The sequence below is a fragment of the Brachyistius frenatus genome, unplaced genomic scaffold (genome assembly GCF_029030835.1).
Source record: "Brachyistius frenatus isolate BFR_SWC_R1_liver_20210118 unplaced genomic scaffold, ASM2903083v1 Contig_8, whole genome shotgun sequence".
Taxonomy (NCBI): Eukaryota; Metazoa; Chordata; class Actinopteri; family Embiotocidae; genus Brachyistius; species Brachyistius frenatus.
Window position 1 is genome coordinate 7,156,602 of NW_027210607.1, and position 17,305 is coordinate 7,173,906.

The 17,305-nt window shown below is 42.3% G+C and overlaps 1 protein-coding gene across 2 annotated transcripts in view; it reads left to right on the plus strand.

The window, feature by feature from the left end:
* Window positions 1-14,241: 14,241 nt before the first annotated feature.
* unc5b (unc-5 netrin receptor B) overlaps window positions 14,242-17,305 on the plus strand; it is a 59,701-nt gene continuing 56,637 nt past the window's right edge. For both annotated transcript variants that reach the window (XM_069690156.1, XM_069690157.1), the window contains exon 1: window positions 14,242-15,031. In XM_069690156.1, coding sequence (XP_069546257.1) covers window positions 14,944-15,031 — 88 coding nt within the window. In that variant the 5' untranslated portion in view covers window positions 14,242-14,943. The remainder of the gene's footprint in view (window positions 15,032-17,305) is intronic.

A 17,305-nucleotide genomic window follows, 5' to 3' on the forward strand; every position in this document is an offset into this window, starting at 1 on the left:
CGTTTCTGTTTCTGACCAGCTTAATCTAAGAGAGGATCCTGGGAGGTTCAAAATTGCAGTCATGAAGACAAAAGCGGAAAACATTTTCAGATGAAAGCTACGCAATACATTCTAATGAGCTAACAGGAGATGAGCGTTGCATTTATATGCCCACTGTATTCACAGCCGTACCTCATAACTGCATTTGTTGTAAATAAATATGAGCAATCAGCTAAGAGCTGCAATAAAGGCCACATAAAGAGCAGCAAATAGTGAGGTGGGAAGAAATTGCATTTCCACACAGGCATGCAGACAGACATGGAGGGAAGAAGGCAGATAAAAAATAAAAAAGAGAAGATCTTTTTCTTTGACCTCCATATCTAAAGACTGGTGGAAGGTCAGGAAAACTAAAAAGGCCATGGTATTTCGATCATTCAGCAGAACCCCACTAACAAAGAGCTACCAACAGGAAGCACTAGTGGTCCTGGAAAGAGTGAAAAAGCGAGTCAGAGAGATGTTAAAAAGAAGTGTTGTATCCTTGGCTCAGTCAGCCCTACGGCGTGGGGTCACCTCAGAGACTGGAGACTGAATTACCCAGCAGCCCCGGCCACTCGCAGGATCAGGCGGACAAGGGGAGAGGACGAGAGGAGTTAATGAAGGGAAGAGACAGTTCAGGTCCCCCGAGGGCCTCCAGGCACCTGCCTGGCAAGCTCCCACTGTCCACTCTGCTCTGATTGGCTAATTATCAGCATGGACTTAGCCCACAGTCAAATCACTGATTGATTGGAGTGTTTTCAGTCTTTGGTCTCTCGCTGTTTCTACTTCCTACTTCGCCCTCTCTCTGTGGAACGTCTCGGTCACTGGCGTCCCGCTGCGGGGACTCATTCAGCACGGAGGCAGCAGGTGACTGGTCTTCCTGCACGGTCTTGACACACGGCCTCCACTGTGGTGATTTCGTCTCTCAGCGGACATGTAATTAATTTGTAAAGAAATTATTTGACTCGACAGATAATTACTAATTACAGCCCAATAAGTGACAGAACATTTTTCAAATGGGAGCAAGGGAAGCGAGGCCATGGTTTCACTCATATTGGGTCAACATAATTCCAGTAATAGATGTTATTTGCCATTACCACGGAGGCTGCGGAGGTGTGATTAAATAAGTGTTGCTATGTTTGCTTATATTCATTCATCAGCGATTAAGTAGCTCCCGGTCCAGCAGGAATCTTGTGTCTGGTTCATTAGACTTTACATTAAAAGCCAAAGGGAATTAATGCTGTGCAGCTTCGGCTCTTAGCATTAGTCAGGACTGTTATTGTGACTTTTGTTTCTCGAAAAAAAAAATCCTTTTTCTTTTTCAGTTTATTCTACTTTTCCCTCTATAGCTAGTATTGGTTCCATTTGAATTTAAAGTATTCATCTTACACGATAAAGGTGATACCATAGCAGTCGAGGAAAAACATAAAATAAGAGTTTAAATTTGGTGTTGCTGGATATTGGAGCAGTATTTGAATGTGAGCGTGCGTATGAAGCACTTCCCTCTTGTTTCCTTCTCTGCCTCCGGTTCAAACTGTGTGGATTAGACATCATGTTACTCCACTGATGGAACAAGAGATGAAGAAGCAGCTAAAACAGGCACATGTTGCTTGTAAAAGCATGGGGGTAGGTACATCTCTGTTTCTTTTCCATGCATCAGATCAGTCAGAAGCCATTCTCTCTGCTATTGGAGGAAACACAAAGCACTAGGGCTGGATGTTTCTCAGAGGGATGAAAACACTTTGCCAGCACACAACTCCAGCTGAGAGCTTTATAGGCAAGTTCGAATCCTGAATCCTGAACAACATTGGCAAAAAAGAGGAACAAAGAGAAGTCTCCAAAGAGAGCAGACTTGGCTCCATGGTTACAGTCCGACCAACTGTTTTGGATGTCTCCATCTATTTTGCTGCAGTGCATCCTGGGACAAGACATCTATAGCAGTCCCGGGAAGCCCCAGGGGAGGCTGGAGGATTAGCACTGTCCTATCTCTTTAGAGCTGGGAATTAATTAAGTAATTATGAAAGCCAACCGAGGGGGGATGAATTATGCATGAGCTCTGATTGGGACGTTTGTGATTGTGTAATCTAATTTCAACCAGCCATCGTTCCTGTCAGCCAGGTACAACTCACACCAGCGGGTCACACACATGCGGGCATTCCATACAACTAGAACGCTTTCAGGGTCCACAAAACATAACCAAAGATCACCCTCACTGCTGGCACAATGGATATTTTGAGTATCTCATTATGTTAATTAAAATGAGGTAATCAGTGTGGATTAATCACCATAGTAATGAGGATTGAACTGCAGATTATGTCTTTTTACCTAATCCATATAATTGTATTTGTAGAAGCATGAGATTAATATGCTGACATCCAATTAATGATAAAATGATTGATTAAGCGCGTTTCACTTCTGAATTCTTTTGGAGTGTGGAAAGTGGATTTTTGTTTCTGTCTCTAACATCATCTCTCGTCAGTGTCTGTGGATTTCTCTGGGGTTTTCGGTTGTACTGCCGTTTCTCTCCTGGTCTCTCTTTCCCTTTATTGATGAACTTCAAGGCCTGTTTGCAGCAAGGAGCGCTCCCTGTTCTCCCTGTTGAAAAATACTTCCTGTGGAAGACTCAAACGGAGTCGATAGCAAACGGGAGATCTGCGGCCACGAGATACACCACAAGAAAGACATACATTCTTAATATACATCTGCAGCACAACTGTGCAACATAGGTCTAAAGTGTAACCACAATGTAAACACACACAAGGCACAACAAGGCTCCTACATCCTCTCAGTCACCTGAAAGTCTATCGAACCAGGTGCATCCTCCTTCCTTTCATTTATTTAGCTTTTTTTTTTTTTCATGTATTGATTTGTACATTGGAGTATTTGGAAAGCTGCAACGCATGGTGCTGGAATATCATATCATATTCTAGGTTTGACCATTTGTGTCCTTTTGCATCCATCCAGTTACTTTCCCAGTTTTTATTAGCATCATGTTGAGCTTAATCTTTAATGTTATCTTTAACATGCATTGATTAAAAGAAGGGAAGATTAAATTAAATGAACACCTTTAAGAAAAGATAACTGGCGGTGAGAGCTCGGGTTGAAAGCCTGAGCTTTTTATGTTTCACTATATGCTCTACTTCACTGGAGCGGTGCAGTGGGAACCTCCAGTATTTAAACTGGTCCCCAGTGTTTGAACTCTGCTCAGAACGCAGAACATAAAGCAGAGAGATGAGAGGATAGATTCAGAGAGGGGAGCAGAGATGAAAGGCTGCGGTGTGCCCTCCAAAGGGAGTGTGAGAGCCTGGGAGCACGCTCACTCACCGTGTTAGTTAGTTGTATGATTGTTCCTTTGTCTCTTTTAGTCACAGAAGAAGCCTTTAAAGCTTTAAAGCCTGAACACGAGGACTGCTGGTCTGATGTCTCGAGCTCACATCTTTGCTGCTCCTCAAATCATTGGATTACTTTCTATAGGCAAGTTGCACTACAAGGCCCGACTAACACCAACACCTTGTGATTCTTCAAATAGCAATCATGTAGACGTTGAGAGGAGCAGGTGTGTCAGCATCAAATGTTCACCTTTTCAACCCTTGTCTGTTCCCTATAAGCAGGTGCGATACTTGCTCATTAATTCCATTTCTGGTTATGACCTACCTCAGAGTGGTGGTAACCTATTTGTCTGTCTGTCGTCTGAACTTTTGCTTCAGGGATTACTAAATTCAAGCTTCAATTTTCTGTCATTTTTGTGAGATAGTATAACATTACCCTTTTGTACTTTGGGATTCTGATGTGGCATAAGAAGTAGGTCATATTTCATGCTTTTATTTTGCTAAAAATGAAATTCTGTGCTATATTTTACCTTTTGTTTAAAGACCAACTTTGTTGCTTCTTTGTTATTGACACCAATTAACAACCAAAACAAAGTGATATTTCAGTCAAATTACTGGTGAAATGGCCTCAAGAGACTGAAAAGCTTCCACCCGTGTCCTTTGACTGTTTACAACACACAACTTACCGCCACCGCGATTTGACCTTCTTATGCAGCATAAGCTCCACATCCTGTTTTGAGGCTGCTGTGGATTCATCCTCAACTGACTGCTTTGCATGGATTTGACTGGTAACCGCGGAAGGATTTGCATCCCTTTAAAAAGAGAAATCACCTCAACTTCTAGAGCGTAAAGGTCAGAGGAGAAGACTTGGAAACAAGATAAACTCTCTGGTAGCTCAAAACCTGCCAATACATTGATTATTCTGTTTTACAGATGTCCAGCACCATTTACCGCTGTGCCCAGAATGCTCGATACTTATGTGGCACTTCTATATTAGCTGGAGAATCCATATAAAATTTCATTAAATAACAAACCTGACATGTATTATCATTGCAGAGTGCAGTCATATTCATCAGAGTCATTTCCTGCTGAAAAAGTGCTGTTATTTCCCCTCTGCCTGTTTTCATCGCTTTCACTCCCCAACTCTGCCTCTCCCCGTCTCCCCGTCCCTGCCAGTGTTTCCTCCCACCCCCAGAAATGAGGGGATATTGGTGTGATGGGAGAGCATGTGCAGGCAAACAATGCGTGCCCACACCTGAGGCTAATAAGATGACCGCTGGATGGCTGTACTGCGAGGTCAGCTCCTGTGTTATCCATCCTCTGTCTGCAGAAATCCAACCTATTATTATCAACTTGATTGGCTGTCTAGTCAGACACCTAATAACAGGGGCCGCTCTGCTTGCATGAGGAATGTGGAAAAATTGTCACTCGGCTGCTCCTCTGACTTTTCTGTTGTTATTCCTGGAAAGGTAAATTATAAAATTAAATCCTTTTGACTTGCTGGTACTGTGCTGTAAGCCACGATGCCACCCTGCTGTGCTGTCATCTATAATGGGATGCTGCTGAGTCTTGTCCAGGCTTGACACATTGATTTTGTGGTGGATCGACTGTTTCATCATGTATTTGGTAGAGAAACATTAACAAGTCGCTGCTGTGAAACTTAAGCGGAGGTGATCTTTCCTGTTTTTGTCTCTACATCTTGCAGTTTGATTTCAAAAGTGTGTTTTGTAATAACTGCTGAAAACCACTCAAAAGTGTCAGGCAAAACTCAATCATTTCAAAATAACAGATGGCTTAATGAATCTGAATGTTATTGAAACTAGAGCGTACTGATCAGCAGTCCTCACTCACTCACTGCTACATTGAAATTGCTAAATTAACCCTCGGAGCCCTACAGACAAACTGTACTTTCAAATCCACATCTCTTTTTTTAGTCATTGCAGCGAGGCAGAGTGAATATCAAAGGAAACTATGTCTTGACTTTTCCAATAATGTTAGTTGCTTGTCTATATATCAAAGTGTATATATTTAATCATAGCTACAATCTGCATACAGAGCTGCGTCCATCTCCTCACCCATTCAGCCTGATTTATAGATACGTAGGCTCTACACACAGCCTGAACTAACCTTTGCAAGAGGTCTATGTTTTGTGAGCTGGTGTTTCTCTCTCACTGTAATGACACTGTTAAAAAGCTCGTTGAGGGGGGTTTCTATACCACTGTGTTGAATATTTTCAAGTACTTTGAACAATGGCGAAACTGAAACTGAGCAGATCATGTCAGAGTTGGAGCAAATAAATGTTGAACAACAGTGTGTACGACCACTGAACCGAGGCAGAAGGAGGGGTGAATTTTCTGTGCTTGTCCAGCCACTGTGAAATTAAGGACTGTGATGCTAACAAGTGGACCGATCAACAATGCGTCACCACAAAGTGTTGTTACATTTTGTAAGCTTACCTCTTGTTTGAATTACTCATGAACACATCTTTGCATAGGCATTAAAAACATATCACAAAATAGAGCAGAACCCGAGCTTTGCATTGATGCTATTCAGATATTTGTACCAAAGTAATCATGCTATGAAGACAGATCAAATGTCAGCAAAGTAATATCTTTAGTAATCTTCTCCTATATTCACACTCTGGCTTCTTGGTTGCATGAGTCACAAAATCTCTGTCACTTCACAATGTATCACATTTGAAAACAAGAGGGGCACTTTAAGAGCACAGACCTCTGCCAAGGCCAACAGTCCACTCTTATAATTGGGGCAATGTTACAATTGTGCTGTTTCTGCAAGATAATGTTCCACAATTAAGAAAAGATATGTCTACTGCCAGAAGCTTATGGTGAGATACATTTGAAAACATAACCATTTCATGAGACACAATAATCACTATAATCTGCAAATATCAAACAATGGAAGATGTGGATAGCCGAGACTGTTCTAAAATAAACAAAAGCCCCCAAAAAGATCACCATATAAGGATTGTCCTTATAACTGCCAAGAGCGTAAAAGTAAAGTGAAATTACCATGAAAGTTGCCTAGCACTTATTAAGTTATGTCACCAGTGTGATATATTAGATTGGAACCATATTTTCTGCAAATCCCCCCCCCCTCCAAATATTAAGCCGTTCTTATGTAGCATGGTAACTGTATTCTGCCTTGTCTCAGTAACAATAATCCCTTTGTACATTGATGTTACTCACAAATAAAACACATATAAAACCAACATGGTTATGGTTTGCTGCCACCACCCACTCCTGGTGGAAGGCAGAAGTGCAGTGGTGGCAACTCTTGAGTATTATTTCCATCCATAGCTGTCAGTGTTTCCCACCAGATCAAGGCTGTGATTAATAAAATGCGCCTCCTGGTCCCCTCCAGCCTATTCTCACCTTCTCCCTTCACACTGCTTTTACAGCACATGCTAGTCTCCCAATGTTTGCGCCTCTTTCAACACATCTCCTTATTCTCATTCTCTCCTTCTGGATAATGTGGTTGCTCCTTTTCAACCTTCCTACCTGCACGAGTAGAGAATTTCTTTCTCATTCTCCCCTTTCTCTCTTTACTGCTCTCTATCTCTGCCTCTCCGGAGCCCTGGTAAATGATGCATGGTAGACTCACAGCCGCTGAGCAATCATTAGTGAGGTGGCGCAGGTGAACAGGAGCGATGGATGATGAAGAGAGAGAGGGATAGAGGGAGTAACAGAGGACAGCAAAAGTCATGTTTCCACCCCGAGGCGTTTCCCTATATCGTCACAAAACTGGAAGTTGTTTGTGTAAAACACTAGTCCGTGGCATTTCTTATGCCAGTGGTCATTAATCTACACACATAAACACACACACTGACACACCAACACACAGGCACACAGAAATGAAGCCATAATGTTGCACTCAGAGATGAAACCCTGACTTACAGTGTCCTAAAGCCCTCTGCTGCCGTAAAAAACACAAGTCTGGACTAGACTAGCATCGAATGTGCTGAGCAGCAAATATTATGAAGTGTACATAATGCTTCCCTCATGAAATATCGTTACTCAACAATGCCCTGACGCCCCTCATCATAAACAAAATTTGGGTTTATAGTTCATATCAGGCCTAATAAACTGAGGCATTACCTGACAAAGGCCCGCAGTGGGTAAGAAACTCCTACATATCGAGCGTACTGGAGGCAGGAGGAGTTTTTCTTCTTCCCCTCCGATCAATCAACACAAGCTATTTTGTTTGATATGACAGCGATATTGTGGTTCGTAATAGCTGATGATTTGGTTGTCGGCTTGATAGCTGCCAGCGTCTCTACTTTCAACAGATGTTAAGTTTAATTAGTGTTACTGCAGCTCCGAGTCTCACCACCTCGCAGCAACACATTCACAGCATTTGCACGCATCTTTCCGTTTCTCTGTTTCTAGCAGCTCATACAGTATATTGTTTACAGTATGTTGAAACACATCTCTCCCTTATGTGTGTCTCAGTACACCTTTAATTCAGCAGATACTTTGTAATGTCAAGTGTAATTGATTGTGTTCTATTCAGGTGGGTTCATTTCAGGCTCCTGGTCTGTAGTGGTTCAGAGTATGAACAGTACCAGACTGACTGGTAAGACAATTGAGGCACTGGTAAAGAGACTTGTTTCACCTGCACTTTTCCTGCTACACGTTCTTCTTCTGTCTGAATAAAGCTGTGACAGACATCTTGCTGTCACCGTGGGTTCTTTCAGCCCGAACGCACAACAAACAGCCAAAGTACAGTTTGTCAACGTGCTTATTCAACACAAACAATATCTCCTGCCGGGCATTCGAGCAACATGCCACACGTCCTGTCCGCAGCCAGCCCGCTGCTCAGTGTCCCCAGGAGTCACCTGCTCGGTGCTTTTATGTGGAGAGAGAGAAAGAACTCGATTCACTGCAGCTGTGCTAATTAAACCTCTTCCAGTCACCGTTCCCTGAACCACTCCCCCAATCAGTCCCTCCTGCAGCTGAGCCAAACCATGCCCCACAACCACAAAACTGTCTATAAGACAGTTATGATGTGTAAAATAAACCATATACAATCATCAGCCCTGAAGCTGCTGAGGGTTATGCATCCCTCACTTTCCAGTGGAGGGTCCCTTAGCTGTGCACATTATAGTTACATGCCTTATCTTAACGTAGTGGAGATATGAATCAGTTGTAATCTCCTCGGGGACTGGTCTCTCTTTCGCCACTCTCGGCCGAGTATTCAGCACAAACGATCTTGTTGCTCCTCGGTCTGCTGTTTACTAATGATGCCTGTGTACGGCTGAGGGGAGAGCTCCATCTGATCGTGACCATTAGAGAACAAGATCAGCATTAAGCATCCTATCTTTCCTGAATATCAACATACTGTTTTGACATGGAGGTAAATCTAACAGTGCAATCATATCGACTGTGGGATATTTGGGGCTGATCAATTTCCCATTTAGAAATGTGTATTTTCTGGAGTTCTGTGAGGATGAAAGATCAGATCTACATTTAAATCAGCTCTCCTAAATTTAGATAAACTTGGGTAAAAAGTTTTGAATTCATTAGGCAGTAACAGAACGGATCTTTTAAGTGTCTGAAAACTATTTTCATTTGTTTGTCAAGGTGCTGTTTCTGTACAGTGTGGAGTTAGATGTATATTAAAAGCAGTTTGCAGAGAGATTCTCTAATTTTCCACATTGTTCTGTCACCTTTCATTTTATTAACTTTTTTTTTTTCTCTCCCAGAAGCGAACGGCCAGCAGAGTTTCTGGGGTAACAATCAGTGTAATTGTCCTAAGTCTGACACATGCAATCTGCTAAAAGCCCCGGAGCCCAAAGGCCCAGGTGTACCCAGGGATTACAACGGTGGAGGACAGGTGAAGTCGATGCACACTGACAGGAGCACATACACACACATTCGTTCTGCCTTATTCTCAAAAACACACAGTCAGAGGCATATACAGTATGCATGCATACACAAACACAGCAATAAACCTCAGCATAATCAATCTGCATATGTTCACATGTATTCGTGCCCAACTGAATATCGCTTGGTTTAGTTGTTTACAGTTTGAACCAAGACTCTAAAAACATTATAGTTGTTGAATATTTGTATCAATTAAAAGATATTTCTCAACAGTGAACAGCACACTGTGGACACTTCCAGTGAAAACGGGTTGTATTGAGGTCTGTGGATTATCCAGAGCAGTAGAAGAAAATCTATTTAGATCATTTACAGAGGTTAAACTAGCAATACCAGTCTCTGAAAGAAAAAGTCCTGAATGGAATGTTTTACATAAGTAAGAGTAGAGAAAAATTAGTAGCAAAACATACTTACAGTAAAATGTAGTTGTTATGTAGCAGAATGGACATTTTTATTATTATATTATTAATTAAAACACTTTGCATGCTATTCTTTAACACCCACATAAGACGCTATCTAGTACAAAGCCTTAGCAACAAGGAGATAGTGTGCAGCATGTTGCTGGGGTTATTAAGTGAGGGCCTGATTTCTTTGGTGTTTTGTCGAGTTAGGACCACGACACCTCGGGAAGGCTCAACAGCAGTCCTGGCATCCCAGAAATACTCCCCTCAATACTCACACCCACCACCCCTGCTCTTCCTGTTTTACATCTAATCTAGTATGACTTGTGCCTTCATTACTTTGGAAACATTATCTTTGCTTAAAGCCACAAGATTATGTATGTTATACACGACCACCAATACCATTCCTTCTTCACCTATATTGTTTATTTAATATTACTTTCACCAAAGAGGAATGTTTTTGGTGTGGTTTGGCAGCAAGATTATGGAACAATTAGGAGCCCGATTGTCATGAAACATGGTAGAAGAATGTAGCACAAGGGTCTCCAACTTTTTTCTTCTGAGAGCTCCTTGATCTACCAGGTAGATGGTGATCTACTGATGGGAGACCCCTGGTGTAGCATGAGCCAAGGAAGAACCCATTTAACTTTGGAGCAGATCTATGATTTTTTTTTTTTTTAATTTTTTTACTGTCATTACCTTTGAGAGATGGGGCATTTGGCCAACTATAATCCAGTAAATGGTAAAAAAAAAAAAAAAAATTCAGTCGTCACAAAACATAGGTCATTCTAGAAATATGATGACTCCATATCACAATCCACATCCACAGGTACCAGTAATCCTCCGGGCTCCACATGTACTTGTTCAAACTTAATACAGCAGCAGTTATTATGGAGCACTCTGGGACAGTGGTTTCACAGGGGAGAACTGGAACTGTTACAACAGCTGAGATGTGAGACTTTAGCAAGGCACAAATATATTTTGACATTTTCTAATAGTTTTGGAAATTCAGTACATCCAGCCATATATAGTCATTACAGTTGCAGATTTGCATATCATGAAAGACTGGCCTTGGCAACTCTAAATGGCCTTCTGGTTTAATGTGTAAATGCTTGTGGTAATGCATTCATGAATTATAGTCCATATATTTTCAAAGGTTTTGCTTGGAAATATTATTAATATGTAAATGATTGAGCAATGTCAGCTGTCATATGAAACTAGTGATGTAATAGTGCAAAATTTTCCCATCAAAATTTTGGCAAGTAGGAAAATAAGTAAAGCACGTGTTGCTCAAAATTGTACTAGTGCTTGGTTTAATGTACTGAGTAACTTTCAGCTGCTGATCTATAGAAACTAGGGAATTGTTTCTTGAAAAGACTGAGCACACATTCTGGAAATTCTGCAAGATGAATCCGTGATTCCCCATGCCAAACTCTAATGATGGATATTATTCATTTTTCCACAGATACTGTTTTCTTGGTCAGCAGAAAGCCTGCAGATTGGCTGCTTTATTTTCCCTTATTCACTGCTACCAAAATCTATTAAACACGTTCTCTGGTCTGCAAGAAATAATTAGTCTACTGGATAGGTCAACTTAATCATTCCTGAAAATAATATTCAATTATCTCCACAGCAACTTCTAGAGCATGTCTCCTATTTTTAGACCCCCCCTCTGTTTTACAAAGATAGGCAGTTTGATCCTTTTTATGTCAAGCCTGCAACACAAAGCAACGGAGAGTCAGCGGTGCTAAACATTCCGCGATGGATAACCTATTATGCCTGAATAATAGCCCCAGCTTTCTTATTGTCTCTTCTCCTGTATGATGCACCACATATGAGCTCCATCCCACTCGATTATGGCTCTCATTTCCCCCAGCTTTCCTCTCCAGTCTTCCATTGGGTGCCCTTGACTTATATCTTCAGTTCGTCTTAGTAAAGGGTAGGACAAAATAATAACTTATGGCAAGTCAACTTTGTCATCATCTGGGTAATAATCAGGGATATGTGTTGGAGAAAAAGAAGAGAGGGCAAATGATCTAATTAGAGCTTGCATAATGCAAAAATCCTGCCTGACCTCATCAAGGTAGGAGACGTGTCAACATATTCAGTCGTCTAAAAACTGTCAAACGAGCTCCTCCCCACAGGAGAGCTACGAGTCCCTGCTAAGGGACGAGGTTTAAAAATGAAAGAGGATAATGTCACATAAGTATATACTCAATGTACTCATAATGCAGAGCACAGAGCTATTATCAGAGAGAACAGACCGGTGAAAGTGGTACAGAAGCACAATCAGAAACTACGGCATGCACCGACATGTAAACAGAAAATGCATTTGCTGCTCCCACGAGCGAAATCCATCTCAAAACACAACTTGCAAACTCCATTTCACGCATAACCTCTCTTGCTCTCACTGTTTCTGTCGGGGTCTCCCTCTCCATCCCCGTCTCTGCCCCCCACCCCCTCCACCCCCACCCCCACCCCACCTCTCTCCCTCTCACTCTCTTACCAGTCACAATAAAGACTTGGAGGAAAAATAAATAACTCGTAGTGTATTCGTTGCTCCAGGAGACGGCATAACTGTCATCTGAGGAGGGAGGCAATGGGAGTCATCACTTGTCCAGACGGATTATGACCTTTGAAGTTGGATTTGAGCAAAGTACAGCAATGCTGTTCTGTTGCCAGCTACTGTCACATCTGAGAGAGCAGCCTTGCTTTGGGCTCAGCGGCATGCATGCATACACACCGGCTCTCTGTCTGCCTCGCCCCGCGCTCTGAACCCCGGGCTTCACTCTGATACTCTGATGTATCTTTTTTCATCTTGAGCATTTTACACTTTTAAGTGTGTCCAACATCAAGGTAAAAGTCACGCAGGAATAAACCTCGCTGACCATCAGTGTGAATCAGAACAGAAGGAATGAATGTTAACCGGGAGCCAGACAGCGATACTGCCTGTAGAGAGAGATGTGGGATAAAGTAATATTCTGTGACATTTTCAGGGAAATAAATAGCTGTTTTTACTCTTTTAATCACACAATCACACCAAAAAGCAACATGAAGTTTTCAGAAACAGCTTCAGTGATCCTCGACATAGATTCTCTGTGGCTTCTCTGGAGGGATGAACATAATTCTTCCAAAAGATACTCACTCATTCGGAGTTTTAATGAGAACTGTCGGACATATTGCTCTGAAATCTCTCAGATGTTCCACTGGGTTGAGTTTTGACATCTGTGAAGGCCACCACATACAGTTTACATCATTTTCAGTCATCAAACCATTCGGGGAGCCCTCATGATACACACTATCTGTTCTGGCTGATTCTCTGCTCATTTACTCTGGTTTTCCCTTTAATTTTGTAACCGATGTGTACATCACATGCCCAGTTGGTGACAGCGTTTGCATTGATATGTTGTTCTAAAATTCAATGTAGCTCAGGTATCTCACAGGAAAATCTTAGGTGCAGAGAAAGTGGTGTGTTTCCTGCCTACAGAAGCAGAAGTGTTTTTAAATAGAATTTTGTATGAGTAATGATCGTCTCCATGGCTGAACAGAACAGAGAAAGTGGGACCACCTGTAGAGAAACTTGAACTTCACCATTGTCAGGTCTTGTTTTAAATGACAGTTGATCTCTGGAAATGTGAAGCAATAAAGGACTTTGCCGATATTAAAAATGAAATACCTCCTTACCTACCGCCTTACTTTACCAGCTTCACCGCTAAAGTAATGATCACCTCTTCATCACTACCCCCCCCCCCCCGTGTTGTACACATCATACTCTACCAGCACCATCCAGTCATACAGGAAACGACTTTCACAATGAAGAGGTGCTGCAGAAGATCCAGCCAGTCCTGCTCCTGATTGCGGATGGTCTCGTTTATGAAAGGGTGCTCTCTTGTGGCCACTGAGAGTAAAATATGACCCAGAGATGCGGACAGGCTGGATTGACAGGATATAATATGTTCTCATAAACCAAGACTGGTGCTGCTGGACTTCTTTTATAGACTCAAGACAGCTATCATATTCATATTAGGCAGAGGCAGCAAAGGAAAGGTTGATCGTCCATTATTACATTTATTTGAATTTCCATGGATCGATAGATAGATAGATAGATAGATAGATAGATAGATAGATAGATAGATAGATAGATAGATAGATAGATAGATAGATAGATAGATAGATAGATAGATAGATAGATAGATAGATAGATAGATAGATAGATAGATAGATAGATAGATAGATAGATAGATAGATAGATAGATAGATAGATAGATAGATAGATAGATAGATAGATAGATAGATAGATAGATAGATAGATAGATAGATAGATAGATAGATAGATAGATAGATAGATAGATAGATAGATAGATAGATAGATAGATAGATAGATAGATAGATAGATAAGAAGGAAACAAAAGAAAGAAACTCACAATCTTAACCTTATTCTGCAGTAAGACCTTGGTGCCTGCTGAATCCAGAGCGGATCTGTGCGCTCTGGGGTCCGGGTTTTCTATCTCACCCCTCACATCTAGCCTATTTCCTCCTCGCTTGCTACTAGTTTACCTTCACTTGTTCAGCCTTCACTCTGAGAGGAGGAGGAAGATGATATATGATTGGCCAGGCGGGGACTGGTAGTCCGGAGGCTGGCGTTGTGAGCCGAGCGTTTCTCCCCGTGTTCTTGTTTACACCGCGCGGACGGGGACGAGACAAGACACCCGGGGGGGCCCAAGACAAACTCGGGAGTCCAGTGTTTGGTGTTTGCGGCTACCTGACAGCGTCTCCCCATGGCTCTTATTTCTTGAAGTTTCTTTTCGCAGGGAATCGGACCCCCTCGATTGATTTGATCTCTCCATTCGGAGCAGCGATGCGTCAAACTTTTTGGTGACTGTCGTTGCATCTCGCGGCTCCCAGCCAGGAGCTGGAAATGAAGTCTATCAGGAATAGTCCCGACAAATTGTTCCTCTATATTCACAGGGTGTGATATCTGCGTGTCCCTTCAAACTTTGATTTCGGACGGAAAATTACGCCCTTTCAATCTCCCTGAGACATCCACAAGCTGCTTGGTGATGGATGTGTTTTGAGCGTTTCTGGTTGCGTCAACATTGTCCAGAGTCAACTATTTACCAAAACAACGGCACCAACTCAATCCCACAATTACTGGACTCGTCGGTGTTTGACTATTTCCTGAGAAATCACTCAGGGGAAAAGACTTTGTTGTACCGGAGTCCCTTGTTGTATCTAAAGCTCCGCAGGTTACGCGCGGTGGACAACTCGGAACGTTTCGCAACGGCGTAGCCAAAAAAGATGCGTTGTGTTCGGATGCAGCGTGACCAAGGTCTCGGTTCTCTGGTTCTTCTCCTCCTGGTCGGGGGACATGTCGTGTCTGGCACTGGTAAGTTTGAAAATTAAAGATCAGTTTGAACTATAATCACACACACACACACACACACACACACACACACACACACACACACACACACACACACACACACACACACACACACACACACCTGTGCGCACAGACATGCAATGATTAAAAAAAAAAATTAAAAAAAAATTATTATAAATTTTTAACAGATTCATTCAAATAACTAAAAATATTCGGACTTTCTGTATTTTACTAAAAGTGTCCAACCTCAAAGTTACCGTCAGACCTGCAGCACTGCTCTGTGGGAATTTAACACAAATCCAATATTGTTATATTGAAGAGTTAGCAGGGGTCTGTGGTCGCCTGCTGACCAGCACTTTTTTCACCCACAGCAAAGCCTTCAGTCTTACAGTAGACCTGAGCTGAGAGCTTTCTTTCCACTTGGAGCGGAAAAATCAAACTCCCCTGGTGTGCAGGGAGTAATTAAGGTTTTGCTCCATGCCTTCTTGGCCTCTTCAAAAAAAAAGAAAAAAAAAAAGCATTGGAACAAGACAGAATATTTGAAATGCTTCGGGGGAAAAAGATTCTTTTATTTTTCCTGTCTTTTTCTCGTTGCGAGATTCAGCATCTAAATTTAGTGACACTTGTTTTAACCTCAGCTGTACAAGTTGTTTTTGAAATGCTGAACTCCTCATCAACAATTTATTCCTTGTGAATCATTATTTTATTAGACAACGTACTGCAGTCTGAAGAGAGCAGGCTTTGATCGGAGCAGAGCAGACTTTTATCAGTGGATTGCCAGTGTTAATGCCATCAAAGACAGCGGCCAGCTCTCATGGAGATGAAATTGCTTGGCACACTGGGCAGGTCACTGCTGGTGATCTAATGGGACAGGACCTGGATACCAAGGTGACACATCCTGCCTACAGTGTTAGAAAAATGATTTTTCTGTGTTGCCTTGTATTAAGAGGTGAGCCTGGACATTTCCTGCCCTCCTTTTGTCAGATCAGATTGAAACACAAGGCAGAAATCTGAGGGTTTAGTGGATTGTGGATTAAGCTCGGTTTACAGACGGGCAGAAAAGAACAATGCAGACATTGGTGCAGGATCTACACAAGCTCTGCAAAAAGACCACTCCAAGAAATAAGTCTCACCCTGTGGTGACGACCTCAGTTTTTCCTTTAATGACAGCAGATATCTTTTGGAGGATACACTGTCTGTCTGCCAAGAATGTGACCATTTCTTTGAATGCCATTAAGAACCCCCGCCGTACCTCCCAAAGTCCTCGTGTGTGTTGTTCCCTGAGCAGGCGAAGCAGAAAAGCAGCTTATGTTTATTAAAATTGTGGACCGTTTGGAAATCCTTGCATGAGAAATGAGAAATGTTGATAAAGACAGTTGAGGACTGCAATGAGGTCCTGATAGGGGAGCGGAGGAGGAGGGGGATACAATGGGACAATGGCACCGTGTGCCCCTGTAAAGTTTCTGTCTGGAAGAGAGGAAGGCAGAGATATATTTAGGGAATCCATGATGGGACAGACGGATTGCATTTATCTTCTCTGCCATTGTGTGTAAACCTTTCCTCTGCCGCCGCCTCCCCTCCTAAAGATCCCTCCTGTCTTGCTTTCTGCCTGTATTGGGGATGTGCTGAGCTCACACTTCTGCTATGGTGCTCCTCTTTCTGTGTTGTCACACACATTAATTACACAGCCTGCCAGGAACACTTGTCTGGGGTCACTGTCCTGTTGTCCACTGCCTCGCTGTATGTGTGTCATTATTAATGACTTCATCTGAATTATAAAAGCGACATATGTGAAGTGTGTTCATGCACAGTTTGTGACCCAGAGATGACCAGGTCCCCGGTAAGACCTTAAGGGATGAGGGCAACAGACCAGAGTCCGGACTGGGAGGTCAAGACAGGAGGAGAATCAGTGTGAGGCCAGTGAGGGGCAGTCGAGTGTTCAGAGTTAGGCATGTCAAGCCCTCCCAAAGAGGGCTGGATGAATAGTGTCACTCCTCAAGAATGTGCTGTCTCATTTGTGTTAAGTGTGGGAATCCTCCTCCCGAATAACAGTGCAGTGACTGCAAGAAGACTCACATTCGTTAAAATTACGTGATCTAGTTTTAGATGCATGAATAGAAAGGAATGTGTCAACAAAGCTAACCTTAAACAAACACCAAAGTAGATTTGGCTTCAAAGACACTCAACAGATTGAGATGTCAGATTAGATTAAAGTGTCTCTGAAACATGTAAACATCACAAAAGTGCTGCCAGGCTGTTGCCTCTGCAGAGATTTTG